Source organism: Motacilla alba, chromosome 7, assembly GCF_015832195.1.
Source record: "Motacilla alba alba isolate MOTALB_02 chromosome 7, Motacilla_alba_V1.0_pri, whole genome shotgun sequence".
NCBI classification, from domain to species: Eukaryota; Metazoa; Chordata; class Aves; order Passeriformes; family Motacillidae; genus Motacilla; species Motacilla alba.
Window position 1 is genome coordinate 25629324 of NC_052022.1, and position 25516 is coordinate 25654839.

The following is a 25516-nucleotide window of genomic DNA, read 5'->3' on the forward strand; positions in this document are numbered from 1 at the left end:
CATTGCCTGTGCAGTCAGATGCTCAGCCCTTCAGGGAAGTGTCCTTGCAGGCAGGCATGAAACCCAGGCACCTTAGGTGAAAGGGGCTGCCTAATATAGGGAGAGGAGGTTTGTGAAGTACATAACCCTAGAGAAATTATTTGGACTCTTGGAATCCTAGTATCACTAGGGTTGGAAAAGGCCACCAGGATCACCAAGTCCAATCATTAGGCCAGCATCATCATGTGCAGCACTAAACCATATCCACAAGTGCCACATCCACATGCCTTCTGAACACTTCCAGGGATGGTAATTCCAGCACTTCACTTGGCAGCCTATTCCAATGCCTTCAGAGTAGGCAGGGGGATATAAAGCAAAAGCTTTGCACCGGAGCTGCCTGACTACTTTGTTTGTATGGGTTTAGCTTTTTAATAAAATACCAGAAAACACAATATGCCTACAGATAAGAATGATGGGCACTGGCTGACTACTTTGTGTGCTAAACGTGAATATACCAGCATGCTGAATAATGGCGTCATTATGTAAATATTGCAAGTGTCTCCACTCAGCAGTTCTTAGAGCTAACAACTCTACTTATTATTGTAAATATATTTTCTCTGTGATTAAGTAGGAATAAGCTGACCCTTATCCTCTGACATTTCAATACTTCTTATGTAATGTTGATGGGAACAGCACTTTACAGTTAATGTAGCTGTGCATTTTGTGTCCTTGCCTTCCTTTTTGTGATTATAGCTCAGTTCATACCATGGGCCAAAGCTGCTGCTGCAGTAACTCAGAGTTATGTCACTTGCACCATCTGTGCAAGGGCTGGGGGGTTCACTGAATCTTTATTCCTTATGAGAGGCATTTACCTGAAAAAATTGCAAGCCAAGAGCTGCCAGGCCAGGCAAAGATCTCTCTGTTGAACCTGTCCATGCACAGCGGCTTTCCCTGGGAAATGGCTGGCAGAGGCAGGCAAGGAAGCAGGACTAGTGTCAGGTGATCGACAGGTCTGTAGAGAAAGCCCAGAGCAATTTCCCACCCTTTCCTCTGGGAGCAGCAGCCACTCTCCGTAGGTGGTTCTAAGCTGGGAAGCACCCAACTTAGCATTGACATTTCTGTCCCAATTTCCCACAGATCGTGTTTGAGGGGCTTATCCGCAATGGCCACTCGGGAGAGCTGGCCCTGGATGACATCCGGCTAGGCACCGACATCCCGCTGGAGAACTGCATGGGTACGTGCTGCATCCCGCCATGGGGGCAGGGAGGGAGGGGGCAGCTCAGGCTGGAGAGCCTTGGCTTGCAAGCTGTCAGTGGGCCACACCTCCCCTGGCTGAGTTAGCAGGAGTTTCTGGATCTCAGCTGGGACTTTGACTGCCCATGAAAAAAACGAGGGCGACTGAGCCTCTGGGGGACAGGGCTCTGCCTGCGTTGGTGTGAGGAGAAGGAAGCACATGTCTCTGCCACGCAAAGCTGAAAGAGCAGCTGAGGGTTACTGAGGACTATTCTATGTGATAAGGACATACACCAAATTTGAAAGGAAAGTGCTGAACAAAAGAAGCCAGCTGTCAGTCAGTATTACACACTTAGAGGGGCCAACGAGTTCAAAAGGAGTCTTCTCTAATAAGAAAAAAAAAAAAACTGCAGAGAGGTTTTACAGCAATGTTAACAGAATAACAAAAGAAATTTTTGCCCTAGAATTCACCATTTCCCAAACCAGGCCAAAAGCCAGGTAAAAACAGAAAGGACTTGGGGGAAAAAAAAGGAACAAAAACGTGTGTTTCAGCAGTTTGCAGGTGGAGCCATTGCCCTGCACTTTTCCTCTAGCTGGCATATCCATGCAATCACACTGATGGCGCTGGCTGCCGTCTTGCTTGGGGTGTGTATTTAGAGGTATCCCAGTTGAGCATGGCACCAGCAGTATTTAATTAGTGGGATCTGCGCTGAGAGCTGCCCAGAGCAGCGAGGTCCTGCTCTTGTGCATGTCCTGGGAGAAGCATGTGTTTCACTAGGAAGTGTCTGACCCATCCTGAAGCCAATGCAAAAAGCAGAGAAGATCCTCTCTCCCTTTTGGGCTTTGAAAGGCCCCATTCAGTAAAGCCGCTCTCCTCACCCCTGCCAAAGGAGGATCCCAGTGCCTCCTAACCTGAGCAGGACAAACACTCTCTCCCAAGGGGTGTTTCTCAGGAGAGGAAGCACCATGCTTGGGAAGAGCTGCTTTGATTGCTTGCTCCCCTATGCAGGCAGGTGAGGGTAAAGATGGTGCAGAAACCAGCACTGATAATGAAACAGAGGACTAAGACTGCCCCAGAGAGGCTCTTAAGCGCCGTCAGTCCCCGTTTCTTTGATGCTTTGAACTCTGCTGGTCTCCCATCTGTCAAAGGAGCTAATACTTCAGATGTCAAATTCCCGGTATTTAAGGCTTGACAGTGGTGTTTTAATCTCTTGCCTTCTATGGCATTAAAGAGAAGCAAGACCCATGATTAACACTAATAGTATTTCCTATCTAACTTCTTTGGAGCTCAGCAATTCACCTAGCTCCAGTCTTATTGTATCTTGGGCCTCATGAACCTAAAGCTTTATATTTTAAAAGCAAAAGCATTAATAAATTACGAAGTTTCAAGCATTTTCAGCAAAAAACACACCTAACTTCTACACAAAATTATTTTACCCAGTCTAGGAAGTTGAATGTGGATCGTGGATCTTAAAACCCATAAGGATTGTTTGTTACAGATCATTTCCAGCAAAGGGTTCTCACTGCAAACTTTAACATAACTTGGGTCATTTCCAGTTTCACCAAAATAATAATGAAATGGTAGCAATACCCTGCTGCTCTCTTTCTTTCAGAGCCATGAGAATAGCTGACTCCAGCACAGGCTACTGTTTTTTAAATATAATCCTTGGAAGTAATCTGATTCCTTTTAAGCATGAAAGAATGCTAATAAGTCACAATAATTTTTCCTTTGATAAATGTGTCATTCGCATTTTGAACCCGAATGATGATTTCATAGTACTCAGTAGAGCCAGAGTCTGCTTCTGTGACTCACAGGCATAATGCAGAAGTAATCTAAAAATAATCGGAAGTCTATTACTTCTGCAAGAAAGTAATCAGTAGTAAGTACCGATTATTGCTTTTCAGATCCAGTAATTTGTAATAGATTACATCTTCAAAGTATCTTGAAAGAAGGAAAATTATCACTTGCCTTTGTTTCTTGTCACTGTGAGATAGAGAGGAGCAGAGCATCACTGCCCAGAATTAACACAGTTCCCATGTGAGAAACAGTGCCAGAGTTGAGCCAGAAACCAAAACCAGTTTTGGAAATTTAGGGGGTTTCAGGGCTTCATCACTGGGCCAGGTGAGGCTTTGTCATTGGATGACTCAGGCCAGCCAGGCTGAATCCAAATGAATCCAAATGACCCTCAACCTCAAACATATTTTTCTCTGAAGTGTGTTTGAGTCAAAGCTTTCTGTGTCTGTTTGGTCCCCACCTGAGGCCAGGTTTCTCGCAGTCCTGGCTGAGGTTGGCTGGCTTCCCGTGCTGTTCCCAGCAAGTGGCTCCTGTGGGGCATAGCCTGGTTCGCTCAGCCACTGCAAATCAACGGGGATGTGAACTGGGGGCTTGGTGTGTAATACTCCTCTCTCTAATACGAGCTTTTGTTTTTCCTCTGCAGAACCCATCACAGCTTTCCCAGGTGAGAACTCCTACTTTCCAGGTAAAACTGCATTTCTCTTGGTGGTTTTGTTCTGCTGGCATGGGCTTTTTCATCGAAGGAAAGCAATGTGTGCGCTTGTACAAACAGCAAATGTTCTGAGCACTGAAATGGCAAGTGTGTACTAAACCTCCCCCACCACAGCAGCAGGAGATGGCATCCTCTGACTTCTGCTAGGTGACAGGGAACAGGCAAGCAGGCAAGTCCCCCGTCTTGGGACTGAATAGCGTTAGGAAACCTGCCATCATGAGAAGCACTTAGCTCCTGAAGAGCAACTAAGCCTGAGAAGGCTGAAGAGTAAAGAGTAGTTTTCAACTGACTTAAATGAAAAAAAAAAAAAGAGTAGCCAGTTAAAAGTGAAATCTGGTGGCAGTAATTCACATTGCTGTAAGGGAAGGTGGTTCTCTAGTCCACAGATGCTCCGGCAGTGGCGGTGTTCAGTGTTGGCAAAGGAGGGCAGGCTGAGTCTGCTTGGAAGGGGAAGGGAGTTGGGAGGTATAAGTGAGAGAGCAAACTGCCATGAGAAGCTCTGAAGGTGACAGTGAATAAAAGGAAAACAGGGTGAAAATGGTACATTTAACAGCTTAATACTAGCCTGGAGAATAGAAACAAACACTTCTCTGATCAAACCTGCAGGGTAGGAGAAAAGGTGAGGAACTCCAAGGAACTGCCTCTCTCTTTTCATGGGGGTGTTGTTTGTCTTGTTCTGGGGTGGGAAAAACTATCTACTTTTGCAGACATTAGTTTACTCTGAGGGGTTTATGTGTTTTTTAAATTTGGATTTTGTTTTCTTGCCTGCCTCTTCAGGAATATGTCTGGAGGTTGTGTTGTGATAAAGAGCAAACTTGGAGCTCCCCTTAATTTTGAGAGTTGTTTTGTCAATTGAATCAACATGCTCTTTGCTTTCACTGGGGCATGATGTCTGTACTATGCTGGTGAACTGTAAGATATGGCTGGACTCTACCCTCGAAGCAGCTGCATTCCCATGTGGGCAGAGCTGTTTCTCCTGGGTAGGTGCATTGGGAGCTGCGGCAGCAATGGCAAAGTAGGCACTGAGACTGAAGTCACGACTCTGTCCCTGGGGATTCAGGCTGTGGAGGGTTACCAATGTGAGGGACAAGTGCAGGGTCTAACACCATGTTTTACAGTCACACCCATACTGTAACAACTAGGAATTCAGTTCTGCCTGTTTATAGGCTTATTTATCTGATATTCAGGCTTGTGGTGTTACTGAAAAGCTGCTGCGATATTCTCAGGTGACAGTCAAAGCCTCACCATTCATGACTTCCAACACTGCTCTACATTCTCCTAGGCCTGGTCTGGTATCTATTTTGCAGACACCGTCTTTTGTCTTTTTAGACTTGTTACAGTTTGAACCTCTCTCTGGGTCCTCACATTCTATTCTAAAGTCTACCCTAAAGTCCTGTTAATTCATATTGCTTGTCTTCCCCTTTGCCCCTGCCCTGCTGCCTGAGTGCCTCCACTTCCCCATTGTATTCCTCAGGGCACACTGGCTGGGGAGAAACAGTGAGGTCCCTGCACCACAGGCAGATGCTGTTACAGGCACACGTCCCCTTCCCCCTGGAAGTTGCCAGCTTGTTCTGACAGCTCCTGCCCATTCCTGGCTCCCTCAAGGACATCCTAGCATTGGCCATAACAGGGGAGCAATTGCAATTGCAGCAAAAGGTTGAAACGGTTCCCCTGGATGACAGGCAGGAATAGATGGCACAGAGGGATGGAGTGATGTGGGAAAAAGTAAAGGGCAGAGGGAAAAGATGGAGAAGTGAAGATGAAGATTGGAGGCAATTACAGGATAATTAAAATGAAGGAGAGACAGATGCCCAAAAGAAGGAGAGGGTAAAATGAGGGAAAGGAGTCCCTGGCTGGAGAAAAAAATGGAGCTGGAGAGAAAAAAACTATGCATGAATTACTGAGATGTTCTATAGCCCCCACTCCTGCAATTACATGATGAACTGAAAAAGTCAGATGCCATTAAAAATAATAGCAAATCCTTCCTCTCCTGGCTTTGGGAGCAAAGCTGAAAATATGAACCTTGCAGGCTCCAGGATCACAAAGCAAATAATAAGAGAATTTGTGTAAGTGGAATATGTTTCACCTTGTGGGTCGGGACCTTACAGGACCAGGAAAGTGGTGCTTCAACTGTACTGCATTTGAGCATTGATACATTCCACCTGTAGAAAGGGTACAACAAGTGTCTGGAAGCAAGGAATGAGATAAATACCAGGTGAAAAATAAGATATATATTCCAAATGATGCATGGAGAAAAACCATGGGGAGACTTTGCCTTTGGGACTGGTGGATTCTCTCCCTGCCGGTATCCTAAAATCAAGATAGAGATACCTCCCTGGAGCAATGACAGATAGCAGTTATGGGGTTGAGTCTGACACTGGTTTTGTGGCATTCGGATTAGATGAGTGTAATACTTACTTTCATCTGTGTCATCTATGAAAAGTCCAGCTATGTTGCTTGTCCACAGCAGTTAATGTCAGTGATTTCAGGAAGGAATATGAGCTGTGACACGGCAGTGGCAGAGCAAGGCAGGCAACCCTCCAGGCAGCTTTCTGGAAAGGATTTTCTCCTTTTTTTTCCCCAGATGACTATTGCTTTTCCTTCTTTGGGTTTTGATTCTCAGTGCAAAACTCCAGAACTAGTCCCTATAGAATGTTCCCTATTGAAAAGAGAATGGGGCAGTACCTGGCCAGGTTGGAGGCGTGAGAACCAGCAGTACAACCACATAAAATATCCACCCTGTAGGGATTAAATCAGGTTTTCACTGACTGGTATTCCAAGCTGTGCCATAAACACAGCAGCCACAAACTTGACAGCAACAGCAGGAGGCAGCTCTTTATTAAGACGAGAGCACTAGTGAATAAATGAGGAAGGGCAAGTGTGTGTGTGGCAGAAGGCAAAGGGGAGTGGAAAAATTATTAAGTTAAGAAGATGGATTTTTTTTTCCATCTCCCTGAGCAGTGAACTTTTCCACTGATATAACAGAAAACTTCCAGAGAGCGGCAGAGCCAGTAAAAACAGAGCAGATAACATCAGCTCTGTGTGTTGAGTGGATGGGCAGCTATATTTAGTGTCTGGCAATGTAAGGAAGAACAATCATTAATGTTGGGAATTGGCTTCATTAGGGCTTAGAGACAACTGAGTGTGATTCCTTAATGACTTCAGTTGCTAAATGAACTCTCCAGACTTCTGCTATCTCCTCAGCAGAACCATGCGATGCGGAAATGGGGGTTGAGGAAGGGCTCTGCACCACCCTCATGCTTGAAGCCCTGGCTGGGACATCTGGAGTGGGTCAGGGCCAAGCAGCGGCTGTCCTGAAGCTGCAGCCATCTTGAGTTCCCCAAAGGATCTTTCCCACAAGCAGGATCATCTGCAGTACATCATACTGCTTCCCTCCCATCCCCAGGCAGGCAGAGATGCACAGGGAAGGGGCTGCAGGCTGGGCACTATGGCACATGCTGCTCTCTGGCCAGACCCACCCTTTGTACGCTCAGCCTTCCACTGGGCAATGTACAGCCATCAGGAGGAAGCCTTCCTCCCGCTCTCTTGAGACGCAGGAGCTGTTGTCACCCCTGACACCTGCCCCTCTCCCCATCCCAGCTTCCACTATGGGACCTGGTGCATATCAGTGGTGTGAGAGGCTGTTTGTTTGTAAATCTCTCACAGAAACAAGGTGCTATGTAAGCAGAGACTGTCACCAAGTGTAAACACAAGTGGCCTCTATACAGCAAGCAACCCCGCGATTTCCCTGGGGGTCAGCCCAGCACTCCCATGCTGTCAGGCACAGGAGAGGTGTTGCTGATCCATTGGGGATGGTGGTGGGTCACATTCGGGTCTGGGCCAGCTCAGCCAGCTGGATCTGTGGAGCGAGACAGTGGGGGGTTATCAGTGAGGCTAAAGGCAGCATTGAACATGCTCAGCCTCACAGGGAGCTGGCAGCAGCCCCTGTGGGACGTCCCACACTGCCACCCCCATGCAGACAGGTGAGGGGCATCAGCTGCTCGGGGAGGCACGGGGATGTGCTGCTTTCATTCCCCAAACTAGCATGGCCAGAGGAGTTAGGGAAGGAGGTCAGAGGGCTGCCTGCTCCCTACCTTTGCCATGCTCAACACACAGCCCACCCTGTATGCCCCTTCTGCAGGCACTGTTGGGAGGCAGGAGGGACAGGGCCACCCCCATTCCTGATGGCAAGGGGCAGCTGGGCTGAGACAGGTTGAGAGCAGCATATCTGGCAGTTAGGCTTCTCCTGAGACATCCGAGTTTCTTGCCTACAATGACAAATATGTGGGTGGTTCCCAGCCTCCTGCTCTATAAAAGCAGGGTTTGTCTTGCTTGTGTGGTTTTTTCCTAGTTTTTGAGTTGTTGTTTTGTTGGGGTTTTTTTGTTGTTGTAGCTATTCATCTGGGTCCACTGTTCATTCTTAGGGTTTTAGTCCCTGTGCCCAGTTTTTGAGGAATGGGGACAGGAGAAAAGCCTTGTGAGTGGCAGAGGAACCATCATTTTGCCTCATCTCCTGTGCCACTAGCAGCAAAGCCATCACCATCCCATTTTTCCAGCCAGTGACTCTGCTGTGTGGCAGTGTTTGTAGGGGAGGGCAGAGGCTGTGCTGCAAGATGCCCTTGCTGTTGGCAAAGCTGAGTGCATCCTGCACTGTTTTGTATTTTCCCCTTGGTGTCCTCCATGCCTGCTCAGGAAACCAAGCTGGAGTTTGGTTAGCACAGAGCTCAACAATGTGCTGACACCAAACCAGGAGCCCTCAAAGTTCTGCTAGCCAGCACCGAGTCAGGGGGCTGCCCCTCACTAGCCAGCCAGGGGCAGGAGGAGAGGGTGAGCACTGGAAGGGGGTCCAGCAGCAGAGCAAACCCTCCTGAGAATTCCCTGGGGACTCCAGCCCCCTTGAAGTAACAGGTAAATAACCGTGGTGCAAAATTATATCCCTCCCGAGTTATTTGCAGCTCGCCCCCACGAGTGCAGCGTGTGCAGGAGCAGCAGTGAAGAGCTCTCCTGCCGTGGGCGCGCCCGGAGCGGTGCGGCCCGCCTGAGCTACACGCGTGTGCAGGCTGTCCCCGAGTGACCTGGCCGGGGACAGCAGCCCCACAGCCGTGCCCTGCAACGCGCCACAGCTGCAAGAGTAGGAAGGGTGGCTGGGCTGAGTCTGGGCACTGCCTGCCTGTGAGTTCAAGGGAGCCAGGTGCTTTTCCAGCCCTCCCGAGGTGTGTTGCTTTATCAGCATGAATTCATAGTTCTGGCTTGCTGAAGCTGCAGAGAGCATGAGTTTCTTGTCTGAATATTGGGTTGAATTTGCAGCCCACGCCCTGTAAATAATTATAACCATCCCTTCTTGCTTCAAGAAGTAGTAAGGAAATATGTGTAGGTCTGTCAATGGGATACCTAGTGAGACTAGACCTGTGTGCAGAGCACTTTCAGACAGAGAGCTTCTTCTCTGTCTTTGCAGTAAAAATGACAAATGCCTCTCACTGTAATCTCTTTCCCGGTCTCCTGTGGTAACTTCCTCGGCCATCTGAGATTATGCTTTACTTCCAATTACGAACGTGATGTGTTTTGTCACTGCTTGACAACATCTGCTATGTGGAGACAAAACCAGGTGGCTGATCTGGAGATGGCCAAAATAAAGAAGGGAAAAAAACACTCATTGATGCCAGAAATAACAGTAATAATAGTGCATATGGAATTTGTATTGCGTTCCAGGCAGCCTGATTAATTAAAAGGGAAGGGAAAGGCCCTTGAAAATGTGGGCTCAGCAAATGCCAGGCTGTGCCCTCCCCTAGGAGCACGCCCTGTATGTGGAGGCGGCTGTGGGACCTCGTGTTGCTCCGTGCTGTACTCTTGAAAGCATGTGTGTTTCTTTCTGTGCGTCTGCATGCCTCCCACCTAGCAACCCTGTTCTGTGTCTCCTCCCCAGGGGCAACCCTCCTGCCAGGGACCGAGCCCACAGTGGACACGGTGTCAGTGCAGCCCATCCCAGCCTACTGGTATTACGTTATTGCCGCCGGAGGTGCTGTTGTGGTGCTGGTCTCCGTCGCGCTGGCCCTTGTGCTCCACTACCACCGGTTCCGCTATGCGGCCAAGAAGAGTGATCACTCCATCACCTACAAAACCTCCCACTATGCCAACGGGGCCCCTGTGGCCGTGGAGCCCACTCTAACCATAAAACTAGAGCAAGACCCCAGCTTGCGCTGCTGAGAGCCGAACAGGAACGAGAAAGCAAACAAAACACAAAACAGACAGACAGACAGACAGAAACTAAGACTTCAAATACGTTGCCTCAGTTTTGCACTTTTTTCCTTACCTAGCATACGTGTGAACTCTTAGATATCTCCATCCCTTCTCCGTCCCCCAGCCCTCCCCAAATCTTTTACAAACTCTAAACTAATGCTGCATCTTGGATCGCCAGAAGAGACACACCGCCCCTTCACTTCAAAAGTGAACGCTCCCTTTCTATTACTTTTCAAGGATACTTGGGGTGTCAGGTGGGGGTTTATTTTGTTTTGTTGTGTTTGTTTGGGGAGTATTTTTTGTTGTTGTTGGTCAGCTTCTTTGGGTTTTGGGGTTTTTTTCTCCTCCCAGTAGGCAAACTGCAAGGGAACCTGATGGTGAGCCTGGAAGCTCGTGTGTGAGGCTCGTGCGCATGTGCTAAACCTGCGTTGTGTGAGTGTGCATGGGACTGTGTGTGCCTGACTGACTGAATGTATATTTAGAAACAGCCCCTTTTTAATTTGCTTGTTGTTGCTTCTACTTGCACAGGGAATGCTTTTATTTTTGTTTTTGTTGTTGTTGTTAATTTTCCCTCCTTCCCACCTCCTCTCTGGAAGGTCTGGGACGTGTTTATGGTGAATGCTCTGATTTGTTTACCTGGGGAAGAGAGCAATGCTTTTTTGTTGCCTTATCTAGCTTTGGCTGGGTTTCTTGTTTGATAGTGTTAATATCTTGGGTGCAAATTGAGAAAAGGCCAGGCTGGACAGTAGGAATGTCCGCCTCAGATGGCTAGAAGAATCCAGAGAGGTCCATAGACATTGAAAAAGCAAGATCTCTCCATTTTATTCTTTCTGCAGCCAACATGATAACACAGCCATTGTTTGGAAGAGGGAGGGGAAGCCCTCCTCTTCTCCCACCTGCAAGTGAATCTATTTAAAGTTGCCTTATATCAGAGAAGCTCATAATGAATGTTTTGTTTGTATCTGTTAAAGCCAGCCTTAGGGTAACACATAGACTTCAGCAGGTCTTAGTGAATGCTAAATACTGTAGTTTCTTGAGAATTGAAGGTTTATTTATTTAATAAGTATCCTCACTCTGGGTGCTGATGGTTTTGCTTTTACACGGGGAAAGGGGAGAGGGATCCTCCTTGTCTTTCTGCTAGAAATGTTCAAGGGAGAAGTATAGTTCCCTTTTCTGGTTTGATTTCTTTCCTTCTGCCCAATCCATAGCTGCTGAATCATAAAAATTGCCCGTTGACTTTCTAGAATGTCAGTTTTGCGTTTGCTAATGTTCTGCTTCTTAGAGCACCAGTAACATCTAGCAAGCCAAGCCCAGCCAGTGCGCCTGGGGGGCCCAGCTATTGCTGCTGCTTTAACTGGGGAGGCAAGGAGGAGCCTCCACACGCCTCCGCTGTTGAATGGCCCAGCATATTGTAGTGGAAATGCCTTATATAAATTACTGAATGATGACATGCAAAAGTGGTTTGAATTTTTAACCCTAATATGTTTGCAGGCAAAAAAAGTACCTCCAGTGAGCAAGGTTCTCCATCTTGTTTGTGTCCATCTGTGATGAGTGATCAGATTCCCTCCCCCCTTCTAAACTTGCTAGTGCCCATCCCTCCTTTGCCCATTAATGTTGCATAAAATGAATCAAGATGAGCAGCTCTGTTAACTTCTCTGCAGTCTGGAGCTGCCTTTTGGTCTGGGAAAAAAAATTAAAATACAAACTGTGCTGAAGTGGTATTGGCCCCTGTTGCAGCATAGCCCTATCTGCAGGGGATGTGTGTCGATGGGGGTGTCAGTCTATCCCCCTCCTTGCCTTAATTCGTGCAGCCAGTTTCAGTTCCCCGTGCTGGTTTCACAGCAGATTTCAGTGGGATCCTCTCAGCTGCAGCAGCAAGTGTCTGAAACAAGCAAGGAGTGCAGAAAAGCCCAGGGTGATGTGCCGTGGTGGGCACATTAGGGGTGGTGGGTGCTCATGGCGCCGCTGCACCTGGGCCTGGCTCCCACAAGGTTTTTGAGAGCAGCAGGGACATGCCTGTCCCAAGGGGCCAGAATGGACCCAGGGAGCTCCTGCCACCTGGAAGAGAGTGCCATTGAAAGGTCCCTGGAGAGGGGCTTCCAGGGCCAGGGTGCTTTCACCATAAGCCTCCTCATCACACAGCACTGGTGTTGCAGTGCATCTGGTTTGGGATGTGGATTCCTATCCCCCCTCAGTCAGCTGCAAATTAAAACAGATGTGAAATACTGGCATGTGCTTACTTTCAGGTCAGCCCAAGCCATGTCAGCAGATGATATTGTCCCGTTTCCAAAGTCAGTTCAGTCTCCCTAATTCAGATGATTTCACTTTGACCACGTTCACCCCCACAGACTTAGCAAGTGTGCATTGGTGTGTCAGAGAGGAGAATGTGGCACCCTGTCTTTTAAACCAAAATCACCAAAGACAAAACAGAAAGTCACTTCGTGATTTTTACTCCCACTTCTGCCCTGCTCCTTGAGCCCTGACATCCCCAGCATTGCCCAGTTGCCTGTGTGTGAAAAATATCTTGTGGAAATTTGAAATTCTTTGAAGATGTATTGTGTGGAATGTAATAAAATGATGATATTTTTATACGAATATCTGGGGTTTTTCTTTCTTCTTTCTTTGCTAATGAGAATGCTGTTGGTTGAAGCAAAGCAGAATTCCAAAACTCTTCAGAGCATCACGGCTATTCCTTTTATCCAAGTGAAGCTGCAGTTCCTGCTGTGTGCAGACCCAGCTCCCAGCAGCCCAGATGCTGTGGGCTTCCTGCCTCGCTGCTCTCAGGATCGGGCCATTAATAGCAGCTTTTAGATCCATTACATTTGTACCAGTCCTTATGGGAGTTTTGGGAGGCTGGACTGACTCTTGGGATTGTTTGGGGATTTCACCAGCATTGCCTAAGTGCTAAATTGCTCAGTGTGATTACACAGAATTTCTCCAGCTGGGGCCCCTGGAGACAGGACATCCGACTTTCCAGGGCCTCTGGGGCTGGCCTGGCTGCCAGCTCAGCTGAGCCACATGCCCTCCCCCTGAGCTCAGCAAAAAATGGGTAAGCCATTAGCAAAATTAATAATGAAACCAGCAACACTTTCCTTTCCTCTTCTGTGCAGTCCCTGTTTCTGTGTGTCAGACTGTGCAGGGGACCTGTATGCGAGTGTTTGGACAGGTGTAGGTCCCCTGCTTTCCGTCCACCTCAGTCCGGCCAACTTGTAACAGGGACCTCTGCTGCAGCAGTTCTGCTTCCCATCTTCCCTAAGTGCACCCTTCACCCCTTCAGCAGAGTCAGCAGCATCACATTTCATGTGAAATATATTTTGCTGCAAGTTTGAGAGGTTTTTCCTTCCCTCTTTATTTTCCTTCTCTCATATTCTCTACCCTGGCATAAAGCTCAGCTTTGCAATGAAACTTCCTGACTTTACTAGGAATTCAGGCCATCAACAAAAAAATAATTTGAATGTGATCCCTCACACTGGCTATTCAAACACAAGCAAAGCTGAGGACCCGTGCTGCATTTTGGGAGAGAGCTTTTTTTTTTTTCTGTAATTGTACAGCAAAGCAAATTACACTTGTAATTTGCATTTTGTACACTTCAGCGACTGTTCAAGCAAAATTCAAAACAAATATGCACATGTGAAAAACAGGGAGGGAGAGACTGACTGATGGCTTCCCAACAAGGAAGAAAAAAATTCTGTTAAGTAAACAGACGAAAAGGGAGAAGTCGTTCAGGATTAATTATTCCGTACGTGCGCCACAGACAGATTGGCCGGAGACTTGGGTGCTGCTCAGGCTGCAGCACATCCTAGGGAAGAAAGCAGCTAAAATTAGCATGCTTTGTTTAAGGAAATAAATACAGCTTAGTGTGATTTTGATGCAAACTCTTCTGCCAGTAACTTCGGGCATTCAAGTGTCTACTTAAAAAAAAAAGAGGAAAACTTTTTTGGGGAGCAGGGGGGAGCTCTATTTTTCAGGGAACAGCATTGTGTCCTGTGTGTCATGGGGAGGCTTTGGGCGTGGCGCTCTGGTGGTATGTGCTGTGATGGTGTCAATCTTTTTATCTTATCTCTACAGTTGGTGTTGTGCTGCAGGAGCAGAAGGGGGTCCATGGGCACTCTCTGTAAGCAGTGGGGCAAAGCCAGTGCCTAACGGGGATGTGAGAGAGGGAGCACTGACCTGGCAAAGCAAAGGGGGCCGTGGGAAAGGCGGCGCTGTGCCTTGGCAATGTCAGCGTGCCTGAGATGGCTGATCGGGCAGGAGCAGGCTGCAGAGCTCAGTCACCAGCCGAGGGACCGGCCGCACAGTTGTGTCAGCCTCCTGCCAGGGCAGGCACCTGCAGGATGGCACTTGGCTCAGGGTCCCCAGAGCTGCTTGCCCCCGGGCTGTGGAGGCGAGGTTGGCTTTTTCTGACCTGGTGGAAACGCCTCTGCTGCCGCGCGCAAGGGAACAAGGTAGAAACCAGGCTGTGCGTGGGGCTGCGTTTGGATTTTTGTCTCTCTAAAAACCCTGTGGAAACCTGCTGACTTTACCAGGGCCAGCCCCCACTTAGCCCGTGTCAGGGTGGCAGAGTGAGGCATGCAGACAGCAGGCGAGACCCCGAGGCGAGCTTGGACAGCCGCTTGGCTTTCCTCCACAGCTCCTCCATCAGAGGCTCTGGCAGCTCTTAGCAGAGACTGCAGGCGTGACTGCCAGTTTGAGGCATTGTGTCGTTAGCCACTGCACTGTAAAAACAAACAGCAACAATGGGGAGGGTGATAAACATACCAGGACGCCACAGAGCTGCCTGCTTCTTCCCCAGCTCCAATCCCTCGCGTGGTGGCAGCGGGGGCCAGCGCCGCCCTTCGCCGAGGAGCTGCTTGGTTTGGGGTAGGTGAGCTCAGCACGGAGCACAGGACCTGCGTGTCAGCTCCTTACCCGGCTTGTCCAGAGCTGAGAGGGGGAGACGGAGAGGATTACACTGTGTAATGCGACAGCCACGCCGTACACACACATGCCACCACCACTGTTTCCTTGGCCTGGTGCCACTGCTGAGGAGAGGTGCAAAAGCAGGGCTGGAGAAAGGGTCAGGCTGCAACAGGAGATGCGTCTGCTGCAGGGAGGGTTTGGCAGGGTACTCATTTTGGGTAGCCACCTTGGCCACCTGCCATATGTGCAGCAGGGCCAGGTGCCACATGCTGGAAGGCAGCACCAGGGGTGGAAATAGCTGCCTGCCCATGGCCACCTCCACACCAAATGCCCAGCCTGGCTCCATGTCTCCAAGTGCTTTTGGTGGGGGGTCTTCAGCTGTCCAGCCATACTTTCCCCCCTTATCTTCATATGGGAAGGCCAAGGATTGCAAGAGATCATCCATGCCCCCCAGTTTGGCAATGGTTCTGTGGCGGTCTGAGGTGTGCACAGTTGGCCACCACCAGGACAGCCCCAAGGCAATCTGAGAATAAAGTCCAGCGGCTCCTGCACTGCAGAGGGAGGCTGGGCCAGGGAGTGGCAGCTTGTTTGCTTTCTTTAATGCTCAACTGTAGCCAAAGCACTGTTTTAATTTGAAATTTGGCAGGGATTTATCCCTTCTGTAAACTAAAGTAGTCCTGTGTTTCTGGAGGAGTGGGAAAAAGAGAAGTGAGGTGGATTTTCAGCTGGAAATAGAGCAATGGGGGATTCAGAAGGAGTGTTTCTGCTTGGAGCCTGTGCTGCTGCTTTGAGAAGTGCTTCTCCATTTGCCGAGGGTGGGAGGTGTCACCCCCAGCCCCCGGGGCTCCCAGCCAGAGGAGCAGCGCTGCGCCGTCGCCAAGCAGAGCGGTGTCAAGGCGAGGCCACGGCGGCTGCTCCGCTGTGTCAAAACAAAATGATGTGTGTTGGAGTCACACTATTGCCGTGGAGAGAAAAGGACTGGGAATGAGCAAAGAGAGAAAAGCAAGGATGAGAGCTGGGGCTCTGTCTTGTTATGCCAAGACTGGGAAATGTCAATTTCTGACCCCGTTTTCCTAGCTTTGGCTGCATTTAATGTTTCAGACCCTCACAGGCACTTGTTTGGCAGCAGAGCAGCAGTGTACCTCCTACACTCCATTCACTGGGCAGGATAGCACTGGCCAAGAGAGATGTTGTAGCAGCAGGAGAGAGGGGTGAGCATGTAGCTGGCCACCCTCGAGTCCTTTCCACAGTGGGGAAACAATCATGTGCTGCTTATTTCCCCAAAACCAGCAATTTGTTTTTCTTCCTCCTACACACTCTGCTTTTTTTGTCCCAGCAGGCACAGCCACAGATATTACTGGGAATGAAAGACTGTAAGGAGCAGAGCTCACAAAGCACCCATCACCAGGTGCATGGCTTTCAGCCCCAGAGCTTGTGGATCCCTGCAGAAAGTGGGGAGCGCTAGTGCAGGGATGGTGGGAGTGCATCCTGGGTGCTCTGCAGGCCGGGCTATCCTGTGCCAGAGTGGCTCTAGGCAGGCAACAATAAGATCTGGAAATTACTGCAAGTTTGATATATTGTTTGGGAAAGGCACCTCCTGCTGAGAGGCTCATTTTGTTCAGCCAGAAAGACTTCAAGAGACACCACAGATAATCTGCAAATGCCTGTGTGTAGAGAGAGCCGCCAGGTGATAGAGCACTGACCCAGGGTGATTGAGCTCCTCTCAGCGACCTGGCAGGAGGCAGCACCTGGTGCCCGGACATAAACCAGACAAATTTAGGCTGGAAAGAAACAACAGTTTTTTTCTTCACAGTTGTCATTTGCCTTGGAAGAATGTGTCCAGGTTCCAGCAATCAGGGCTGGATGTTGTCTCCAAAGCAATAGTTCTTGGCTTGGTGTGGAGGTCTTTGCCAGAGGTGGTGGTGCTGCTGGTAAGCCCGTGCAGGAAAGCTGGCATCGAGCCCCTGTGATGGTGGGAAGTACGTGCCAGGCCGTAAGACATGCTGAGCTCAGCTTTGGAGAGGCGAGCTGCCTTGGGCATGTGCATGTCTGTGGTGGGACACCAGAGAACCTTGTCTGCTCTCCTGCCCCTCTCATCCGCCCTGGCACAATCTCTCCCACCCCTGCTACTGTTTTAAAGCAGATGTACACCAAAACTCTTTAATATCTGGAAATACTAATTCTCTCCTTCTCTCCTTCCATGTGAGTTCATACAAACATGGTATTAAATCAGCCCTTGTCTGATTAGAATTTTATCTTTCTTTCTCCAGGTCCCATAAATTAGCCTTTTAGCTGGCAGTGCTCTCAGATCCAACAGATAACAGCCTTTCTTGGCATCCGGCTGTTTCCAAAATCATTGCTAATATCATCTTTTGGCCAGGACTGGCTAGGTGCTCACAGCTATCATTTGGCACATGAGCTTTAAAAATGGCCTTTCACTCAGGAGAAATCTTTCCTCATATTTAATTACAGTTTTCCCCTAACTTTCTTCACTACCTTTCTCCAGAATATTTTTTTCCCTTTTAAAATGCAAGGTAAGTTGTGCCTGAAATTTACCCTTTAAGGAAGCAGCTTTCCACAACACAGAGTGATGTATGTTTCTCCCATTCTGCCCACAAGCTCGCAGGGCTTTTCTGGGGACCTCTTTCTAAGGGAGTTGCCTTCTGTGGCCTGCTCCACTTGTCACTGTATTGCTGGGACTTGTCCCAAAGGAACCTAACTGATGACAAACAGCAGGCTAGATTCTGTGACAGGCTGGATTCTAAATCATCTCCACTAGGAACTGAACTGAGACCACCAGCTTCAATTCCCACAGACACCCACACAGCCTGAGCTGATTCAGTTAATGACTCGAGAAGCCCCAGTATGGAAAAAGAAACTTCGAATTACATTTTTCTAAAGCTTTCCGGAGGGTGTAGAGCCCTGCATGATAACATACAATCAAATAGCAATGAAATGGCATGTGGGGAACAGAAGAATGAGGGCCTGAGGAGGAAGGAAAATAGGCAAGTAGGAAGATATCATTTAAGCAGGACTTAAGAGTTGTATTAGCATGGGGAATTGAGCAAATCACTAGAAGAGTAAACAGATTCTAGGCTGGGCTTTTTGTATAAATGTTCTCTCTTTTCAAGTTTTCCCAGTGCTCCTTCCTTTCAGGCTGGAAGAACTGGTGTTCTTTTGAAAGTGTTGATTAACCAATACTTTTTTTATTTCTGGCTTTTCCCTCAAGGCTACCCTGGGAAATTACAAAAGGATCAAATTGCTAGCTTGTTCTCACACAAAATTTAGAGCAGCTACAATATGGAATGTCAAATGACTTCCAAAAGCCTTTCTCCACACATGGACTCTTTGGGCAAACTGTCATCTAATTTTTGACCTCTGCTCATACAGTTTTAAACAACATACAGTTTCTCTAGGGTTGTGTGGGTGACACGGATGGCAAATCTCACTGCTTGTCTTCCAGTGGGTGACTAGCAGTTCAGACGTCTCCACGTGTGAAGTGCTTTGCAAGTTATTTTTCCACATGTTTGGATCTAAATGTTTGCAAGAGGCCCTCAGGCAGTTCTCCCAGCCCTAAGATGTTGCCATCTGGGCCTGTCAGTTCGAGAATTGTTGAGAAATCATGTGAACTCCCCGCCAAAGTGAGGATTTACAGAAGGCAGTGTGCACCTGTGTTTCTTCGACAAGGTACCAGCAGCCTTGAGTCAGCTTAACTGACTCACTCAATGCAGAACTCATCAGCAGGAGGGGCAGGTGTTGGGCTGTGAGCCTTCCTGTTGCCAGGTTCACTTGCAAATTCAAAGAAACCCCTTCATTCTTTGGGTGCAGATAAAATTCTGCCAGAGGAATGAGAAGGTGTCATTAATACGAGCAGAGGATCGCTGCCGTCAGGGGTCGGGTGGTGTTGGGGCAGCATGGCTTTCAGCAGAGATCCGCTCTGGAAGTGAACCTTGAAATGTCACTGGCATGGATTGCCTGACACAGTTGTCTGGGATAACAAAAAAGTGTATTTGACAATTCAGGAAGCCTTTTCAAATCCTAAATGCCCATGCAAATATGCAGAAATATTCTTTTATAAGGTTTTGAATAATTTCTTTGCATGTGGTTTTTTAGGTACAAGTTACAATCTTTAGTTTTGGTTGTTTGTAAGTAACCTCTTTAAACTCTTCTTGCCGTTTTGGCACGAGGTATAAAGTAATCTTGGTTCCAATCACAACTACTTCCAAGGTGTGACTTCTATCGCTTGCTAGTCCCTGATTTTTTGCATTCCTGATCATTTCAAGACACCTTCTCGGTTGAGTACCCCAAGTTACAGTCAGCTTTGAAAACTCTTCACAGATTGAAATGAAAAGACATTTTCTTTTGGAAAAGTGGAAAAGAGCCATGGTAACTGTACGCAGAGAAAATGATAGGAAGACTGCACAGGAAAATAACTTACTTCTGCTCAGATTATAATATGTGCATTTGGTTACTAGTCCTTGGTCTGTGCTGAACAATAGAAAGAGATGTCACCACTAAAAGGAATTTGGATCAGGGAAATATTAACATAAGGGCCTCTATAAGGCCATTTGCCTCTCTCTCTATTTCAACCAGCTTTTGTATTAAAACATATAATGAAGATACATAAATTCCTCAAATTACTGTGAATTTATCTGAAACCCAAAGAGGAACTGGGTCATTGAAGCTCTATATCCAGTCAGACATATGGGAAAAGAAGAAAAGTAGAGTGTGTGCCAAATGGATCCAAGTAATGACAGGCACTAAGATCCTACTCAAAGGTGTAAGGGTAATACCCATGAGCATGTTAATAGTGAATTATGGCCATTATGGAGGCACCAATGACAATATTTTAGTGCTATTCCAGGCGTCTGATTTCTTTGCTTTTTGTTCACTCTCTTTCCTTCTTAAAAGCTGGTGATCTGCTGTTTATGAAATGTGACATAGAGTGAAGGTCCTCTTCTCTCAAGTGTGCAAGAGTCTTCATTGACTTTGGCCAAGGGAAGAAGATAATGAGTTCCTCCTCCTTGCTCAAGGAAGAGCCTTGTAGTAGTTTAACAATTACTTTCTTCTGGCTGGTCTCACAGTCCAGCGACCAGTGACAATGATGCTGCCAGAAGGCCTGTTTTAACAAGCAGTGCTTCCCATTTTGTTGTTCTAGTGAACTTCCCGAGAATGGAGGATGACTTCCCAAGCTCTGAGCAAGACTTTGAAGACAACGACGATCCAGGTTGGTATGCAAATGAACATGGACATGGACATTGTCCATATGCATATGGAGAATTCAGCTGTGGCAGCTTGTGTTTCAGTATCAGATGCTCAGATTACTCACAGACCTCAGCTTTAGTGGTGTTAGGAGCTAGAACACACTTGAGAACATACATTGAAGTGATGGCTTAGCATTCAAAGGCATTGGTTTTCTCTTCTTGTTTTCCAACAGCCAGCAACTTTGCAAAGTCAATGTATTGTATTTGTGTTAGGACAAGTGAAACTGATCTTTTAAACATTAATTGCTGCTTGCATGGCATTTTGACTTGAAAAGGAAGAAGATTAAGTCTGAGACCTGTGACAGATTGATTCCATAGTTTTGAACCTAGTGGCACTGGAAGGGCCAGAGTTTCGGTGAGTGTAGAATGCTTGCACGCTATGTCAATAGTCTGATGACTAGAAGTGAATCAGGGTGCCTAACTTTTTTGGTAGTTTGTTGCTTCACATGATTTCTAGACCTGGGTTGGTGAACCCTGCTGAGATAGTCCCCTATATATACTTTAACTCTCATAAAGCCATCACAACTCCACGTAGGAAATGTATAAAGGTGAGGGGGAATAAAAAGCAATCCCTGGATAATAAGTGCCCATTCCACTGCAGATTACTTTGGATCGGATAGGAACGACACACTGTTCTCTACTAACTCTCCAGGAACCCCAAAGCTGGACAAAGAGAAAAGCTGGCTATACACTCTGGATCCTATCCTGGTAACCATTATAGCAATGAGCTCCCTCGGTGTCCTCCTTGGCGCCATCTGCGCTGGTCTGCTCCTCTACTGCACGTGCTCGTACGCCGGGCTGTCCTCGCGGAGCTCCACCACGCTGGAGAACTACAACTTCGAACTGTACGACGGCATCAAGCACAAGGTGAAGATGAACCACCAGAAGTGCTGCTCGGAGGCCTGATGGGTGCCTGGGGATCACCCTTGGCATTGTGCCCGGTGAGGTGGGCTGGCAGGGGGGTACTTTTTTGCTGTTTTCTATGGGAACTGAATGCCATAACAGGGAATGAGGGGAGCAGGAGTGAAGGGAGGCACTACTCCTGCCACCAGGTCTTGCTGCCGGGTCACACTCCACCAGGACCGAGTGGCTTTCCTGCAAACCAGACTGTGCCAGGCGAGGGGGGACCGAGCCCCTTGTTTGTTGGTTCATCTTCATTTTCTGCTGATTGTGAGTGGCTGGGATGTGGTAAGGGAGTCTGGTTTACCTTTTGGATGTGAGAAACTAAATGTTGATTGTTATTTCCCACCTCCTTTCTCTGTAAGTTGCTGAGAAGGCTGAGGGATTTCTTTAGAAATAACACACACACATACGGAGCCCCTGTCTATTTTAGACTCCGTCCAGATATCATTGTAGGGATTTGTGCACTTCACACTAAGAACAGGAAGCTGCAGTTTGCAGTCCTGAAAATGGAAGCATGTTGTTAGCTTCAACTTTCCTTCTCCTGGTAGCAGGGGAAAGGTGGGATACTGGCTTTACTGTCAACAGTAACAACAGTGCTTTCTTGAAATCATTAAGAAAGAAAATAGAAGGGAAGCCCTATGTGTAGAAGCACCTCTTTGAGAAAAGCTGAAGAGCCTTAAAGTGATTTGTGAATAAGAGCCATTTATTAAATCCATATCTTTGATTGCGACAGTGGAGGCTTTCATCAGGAAGGCCTTTATTTGAATCTCCCACCCCTCTTGAGCCTGCCATTTTTCTTTTTGCTATAATGAGAAAATTGCAGCAAATGAAATATAGAGCCTGTCAGGTTGCTGGCGCTTAGGCAATGGCTTTGGGAAGGGGGCTTCACTTGGGGTTTGACTTGAGGTACAGTGCTGAGGTCTCTCCAAAGTGCCAGGAAGGGAAAGTGAACAGGGAAGGAGGCTGGAGCCATGCCCACAGCCCTGGGGAGCCTGGCCATGGTACCCCCTCACCTTCCTGATGCTCCCCTTGTCCCTGGAGCTGGGGGGTGTGAGCTGGTGCCATCAGCACCGCTGGACCAAACAGCTACCACCATGTCCCCTTTGGAGCAAAGCTGCGCTGCTCCTGATCAGTAGCAAAACCCCCAAGTTCTATCTGTGAGCCGTTTGTTGTTTTTTTTTTTACTTTGAACAAGTGCCTTAGAAGTATTTTTCCTCCAGCTGATGATCAGTGCTGTAGCAAATAGCAAGTGAGGCCTTCATCCTTCCCCACAAAATGCTCTTCTTCACCACTCTCTGCTGGTTAGAGCCCAGCAGAAATCTGGTCCTTCTACTTTCAAATGGTCTGGCTACATTGTGTGGCAGCTGATACCTCTCCATTTCCACTGTGCTGTGGGATAGGAGGGTTATGAAAATAACTGAATGGAGAAAAAAGTTGAAATGCTGGACCCCAAAGCAACGCCTTCATTTCCAGTTCAGTACAGGTGGATCACCTCTATCAGCTAGCACATACATAAATTAGAAACCTTTCTGTCACACTGGGTTTGCTTTTCTAGGGGCTCTTTGATAATACCTGGCATGTCCTGATTTTTACATTTTACCTGGCAAGTACTTTGGATTTGGGATGGCATTATTTTCCTCACCAACTGCTATTGACAAAGATGCGATGTGTTGTGAAGCTCAGTTTGCCCAGCCCCACAAACACGTCGTGCAGGAGTCCAGGTGTTTGGGGACACAAGCAACATCTGGAGAGGAGATGAGCACGGACACATGAGCAGTGCCACAGCTGCTCCTTGGTACTGTGGGAATAGGAGCATTTGTCTACTGTTTCATGAAGAGCTCCCTCAGACAGTAAGATTTTAGGGAAAAAACGCCTTCTCTGCTGTGAGGAAGGTGCACATGTGCTGGGGGAGCAGATACAGCAGCTGCGTCATCAGCACCTCTGCGGCTCGTACGCACACGCAGAGATGCGCACACAAAGGTCTTCATTTCTTTAATTCACACTGTGCACCCGACAAAAACAGCAGTAAACGTGTCTCTGATTCTCCTTTCGAATCACCTTATTTCTTTTGGCGTTTTTCGCAGACAAATTCCACAGGGGTGTTATTTTACTGTACAAAAGAAACAGAAGCAGTGAGAGGAAATGTACCAGACCATTTCAAAGCTGGATTGCTGCTGCTCAATGATTTCATTCCCTTCAAATCACCAGAGAGGGGAAGGATGAATGGAAAAGGACCATACAGTAGAAAAGCCAACTTAGGCAAACAATAGGTGAAAATATATAATTAAAAAGGTGATGTTATGGTGTCTAGTAGGCGTACAGAGAGAAGAGTTCATATATAGATATATTCAGAAATAGTGTGTTTGCACACGCACGTGAATTCTCTGTATGTATCGTGTATGTGACTTATTCCGTGGGACTGACTCGTGTTAATGTATCTCTTGATCTGGGGCAGGGGAGTACTGCTGACCTTGGCACTGCCGTGGCTCGGGCCCAGCGAAGCGCCCAGCCCATGTGTCCCGCTGGCTCCTGGCAGCTGGGGCAGGGCCCACGCGTGAGCTCGCCAGGCGAGAGAAGGCCGATCATGCTGCACAGCCAATACCTCACTTACCTCTGCCGGGTGCTTTACTGTTCTACGGAAAACTGTGTTTGATTGTAACTTCAACAGGGAGGGGGGAAAGGTCATCAGTGCATTCAATTCATTGCATCCTCCTCTGCAAATAGATTCGGTTTGCTGATTGCAATTCCCTCTGTGAAATTCAGAAAAGAAAGAAAAAATCGGCATTAATGCCTTTGCTTAAATGGGCTGTTGCCTCCACACGCTTCCCATGGCAGGACATGTTGCTAATGGGCGGGCTGTAGTTCTGGGTGACTTCATTTTGTGGGAAGGTGCCGGAGGTGAGCATGGGAATTAAACCATTAAGAAATTATATGCAGAAATGGAAATTCTCCAAGGTTTGCAGTTCAAGGTATTTGACCATTTACTGGCTGAGCCAGGACTTACGGACTTAAAGAGCTTTTACTGTGATTCTTCGGTGTTACAAACAAACAAAACAAAAACTGTGTTTATATGATTTGTATAAAAACCTTTTAAAATTACTATTTAATAAACATTATGGTAGAGATTATGTTTCAGTGGCTTTTTTATTCATGAAAGAGCAGCAACCAAACTGAAGAGGGCTGTGGGTAGCAGAAACCCCAGCAAAATAAGGTGCAACTTGAGGCACACAGGGCCATGCCCACTGCTCTCCTTTGCTCTGCACAGCTTATCCCTTTGGATTACCCCAGGGTGCGTGGCATACCAAGATGACATGAGGTTTTAACACACATCCAGGGCACACACACACAGCATCTCCCATCAGAGCTGGGGGTGGCTGGAAGCTGCTCTGGCCCAAAAGCAGCATCTGAGAGCAAACCCCAAAGTGGATGCAGGTCCTTTCCTGTCACCCTGTGCCATGGCCCAATGCTGGCAGTGATCCCAGAGAGGATCACTCTCACCAGTGCAGTTTTAGACTAAAAATCATTTAGAAAAAGGATTTAGAACTAAAGTGCACTGGTGGGGGCCAGCTGTCACAGTTTGTCCACCTCAGGGTACAGGTGCTGGTATGCCAGCGTGTCCCCGTCCTGATTCTATGAGCCTGCTGAAGTGGGCAGTGACTGGGATGGGGTGGTGTTCTGCAGTTCAGCTTCAGCCCTGTTCATCACAAAGACAGTGGGGACTCCTGGCAAACCCCAATGCCAGGCCTGGCTCCACAGACTTGTCTTCTCCACGCTCCCTCTGCTCTGTCACACCACCCTGGTGGCAGCCCAGCCCGGGGGAGCCTCATGTCTCACAGGGGCTCCCTGTGAGAGGCAGGCAGCCAGGAGCCACTGCAGGGCTGCAGAAAAGAGAAGCTGTGGGGCTGAACCTACAGCTTGGAAACTCTTGTTTATTTATGGGCACCCTGACAAATGAGAGCCAATCCATCAAGCTCTGAGCACCTTGAGAGCAAATGAAATTTTGCTGCCATCTCCAACACGGTGACCCCCTCCCAAAGCGTTTGTGTGTTAAAGAGGGTCTTTAAGCGATGAAGGGTGGCTGGCAGCTTAGATGAAGATGACGGTGTAGCTGCAACCTTGACAGCTCTCCTCTCACCTAGGAATAAAGAACTGATGTGCAGATTGATACCTGGGGGAGAGGCTGTCAGGGAGCAGGACGGAGACGGCAGATAAGCGACTCAATCAGTGTCAGACCTGTCCTGCCGTAACACCGCCTGTAAATCACTGCAGTTGGAGGGGAGCCTCCGCTAACGCAGGGAGCAGAGAGCAGGTAATGGAAACACGGCGGGCAAAGCAGATGCGTGCTCTGGCTGAGGTTAAAAGCCTGTGAGCCGGGCTGAAGCTGCTGCCTGGGCACCAAGGGGAGGCAGGTACCCACTTCAGGAAATGTAAATCTTCAGGTGTTTTTTTTCCGCACAAGCTGGGATTTCACAGGGATGGGGCTGCTGCAGAGCC

The 25516-nt window shown here is 48.0% G+C and overlaps 1 protein-coding gene across 6 annotated transcripts in view; it reads left to right on the forward strand.

Annotated features, from left to right (window-relative positions):
- Positions 1–24147, forward strand: part of NRP2 (neuropilin 2) — an 89199-nt gene extending 65052 nt beyond the window's left edge. Inside the window, exons 14-17 of one of the 6 annotated variants that reach the window (XM_038142166.1) lie at positions 1117–1213; positions 3651–3692; positions 20014–20082; positions 20721–24147. In XM_038142166.1, the coding sequence (XP_037998094.1) occupies positions 1117–1213; positions 3651–3692; positions 20014–20082; positions 20721–21025 (513 nt within the window). In that variant the 3' untranslated portion in view covers positions 21026–24147. Of the gene's footprint in view, positions 1–1116; positions 1214–3650; positions 3693–9642; positions 12546–20013; positions 20083–20720 lie in introns of those variants that run through there. The other 5 variants (XM_038142168.1, XM_038142167.1, XM_038142169.1 and 2 more) reach the window with 5 other exon arrangements.
- The last annotated feature ends 1369 nt before the right edge of the window (positions 24148–25516 follow it).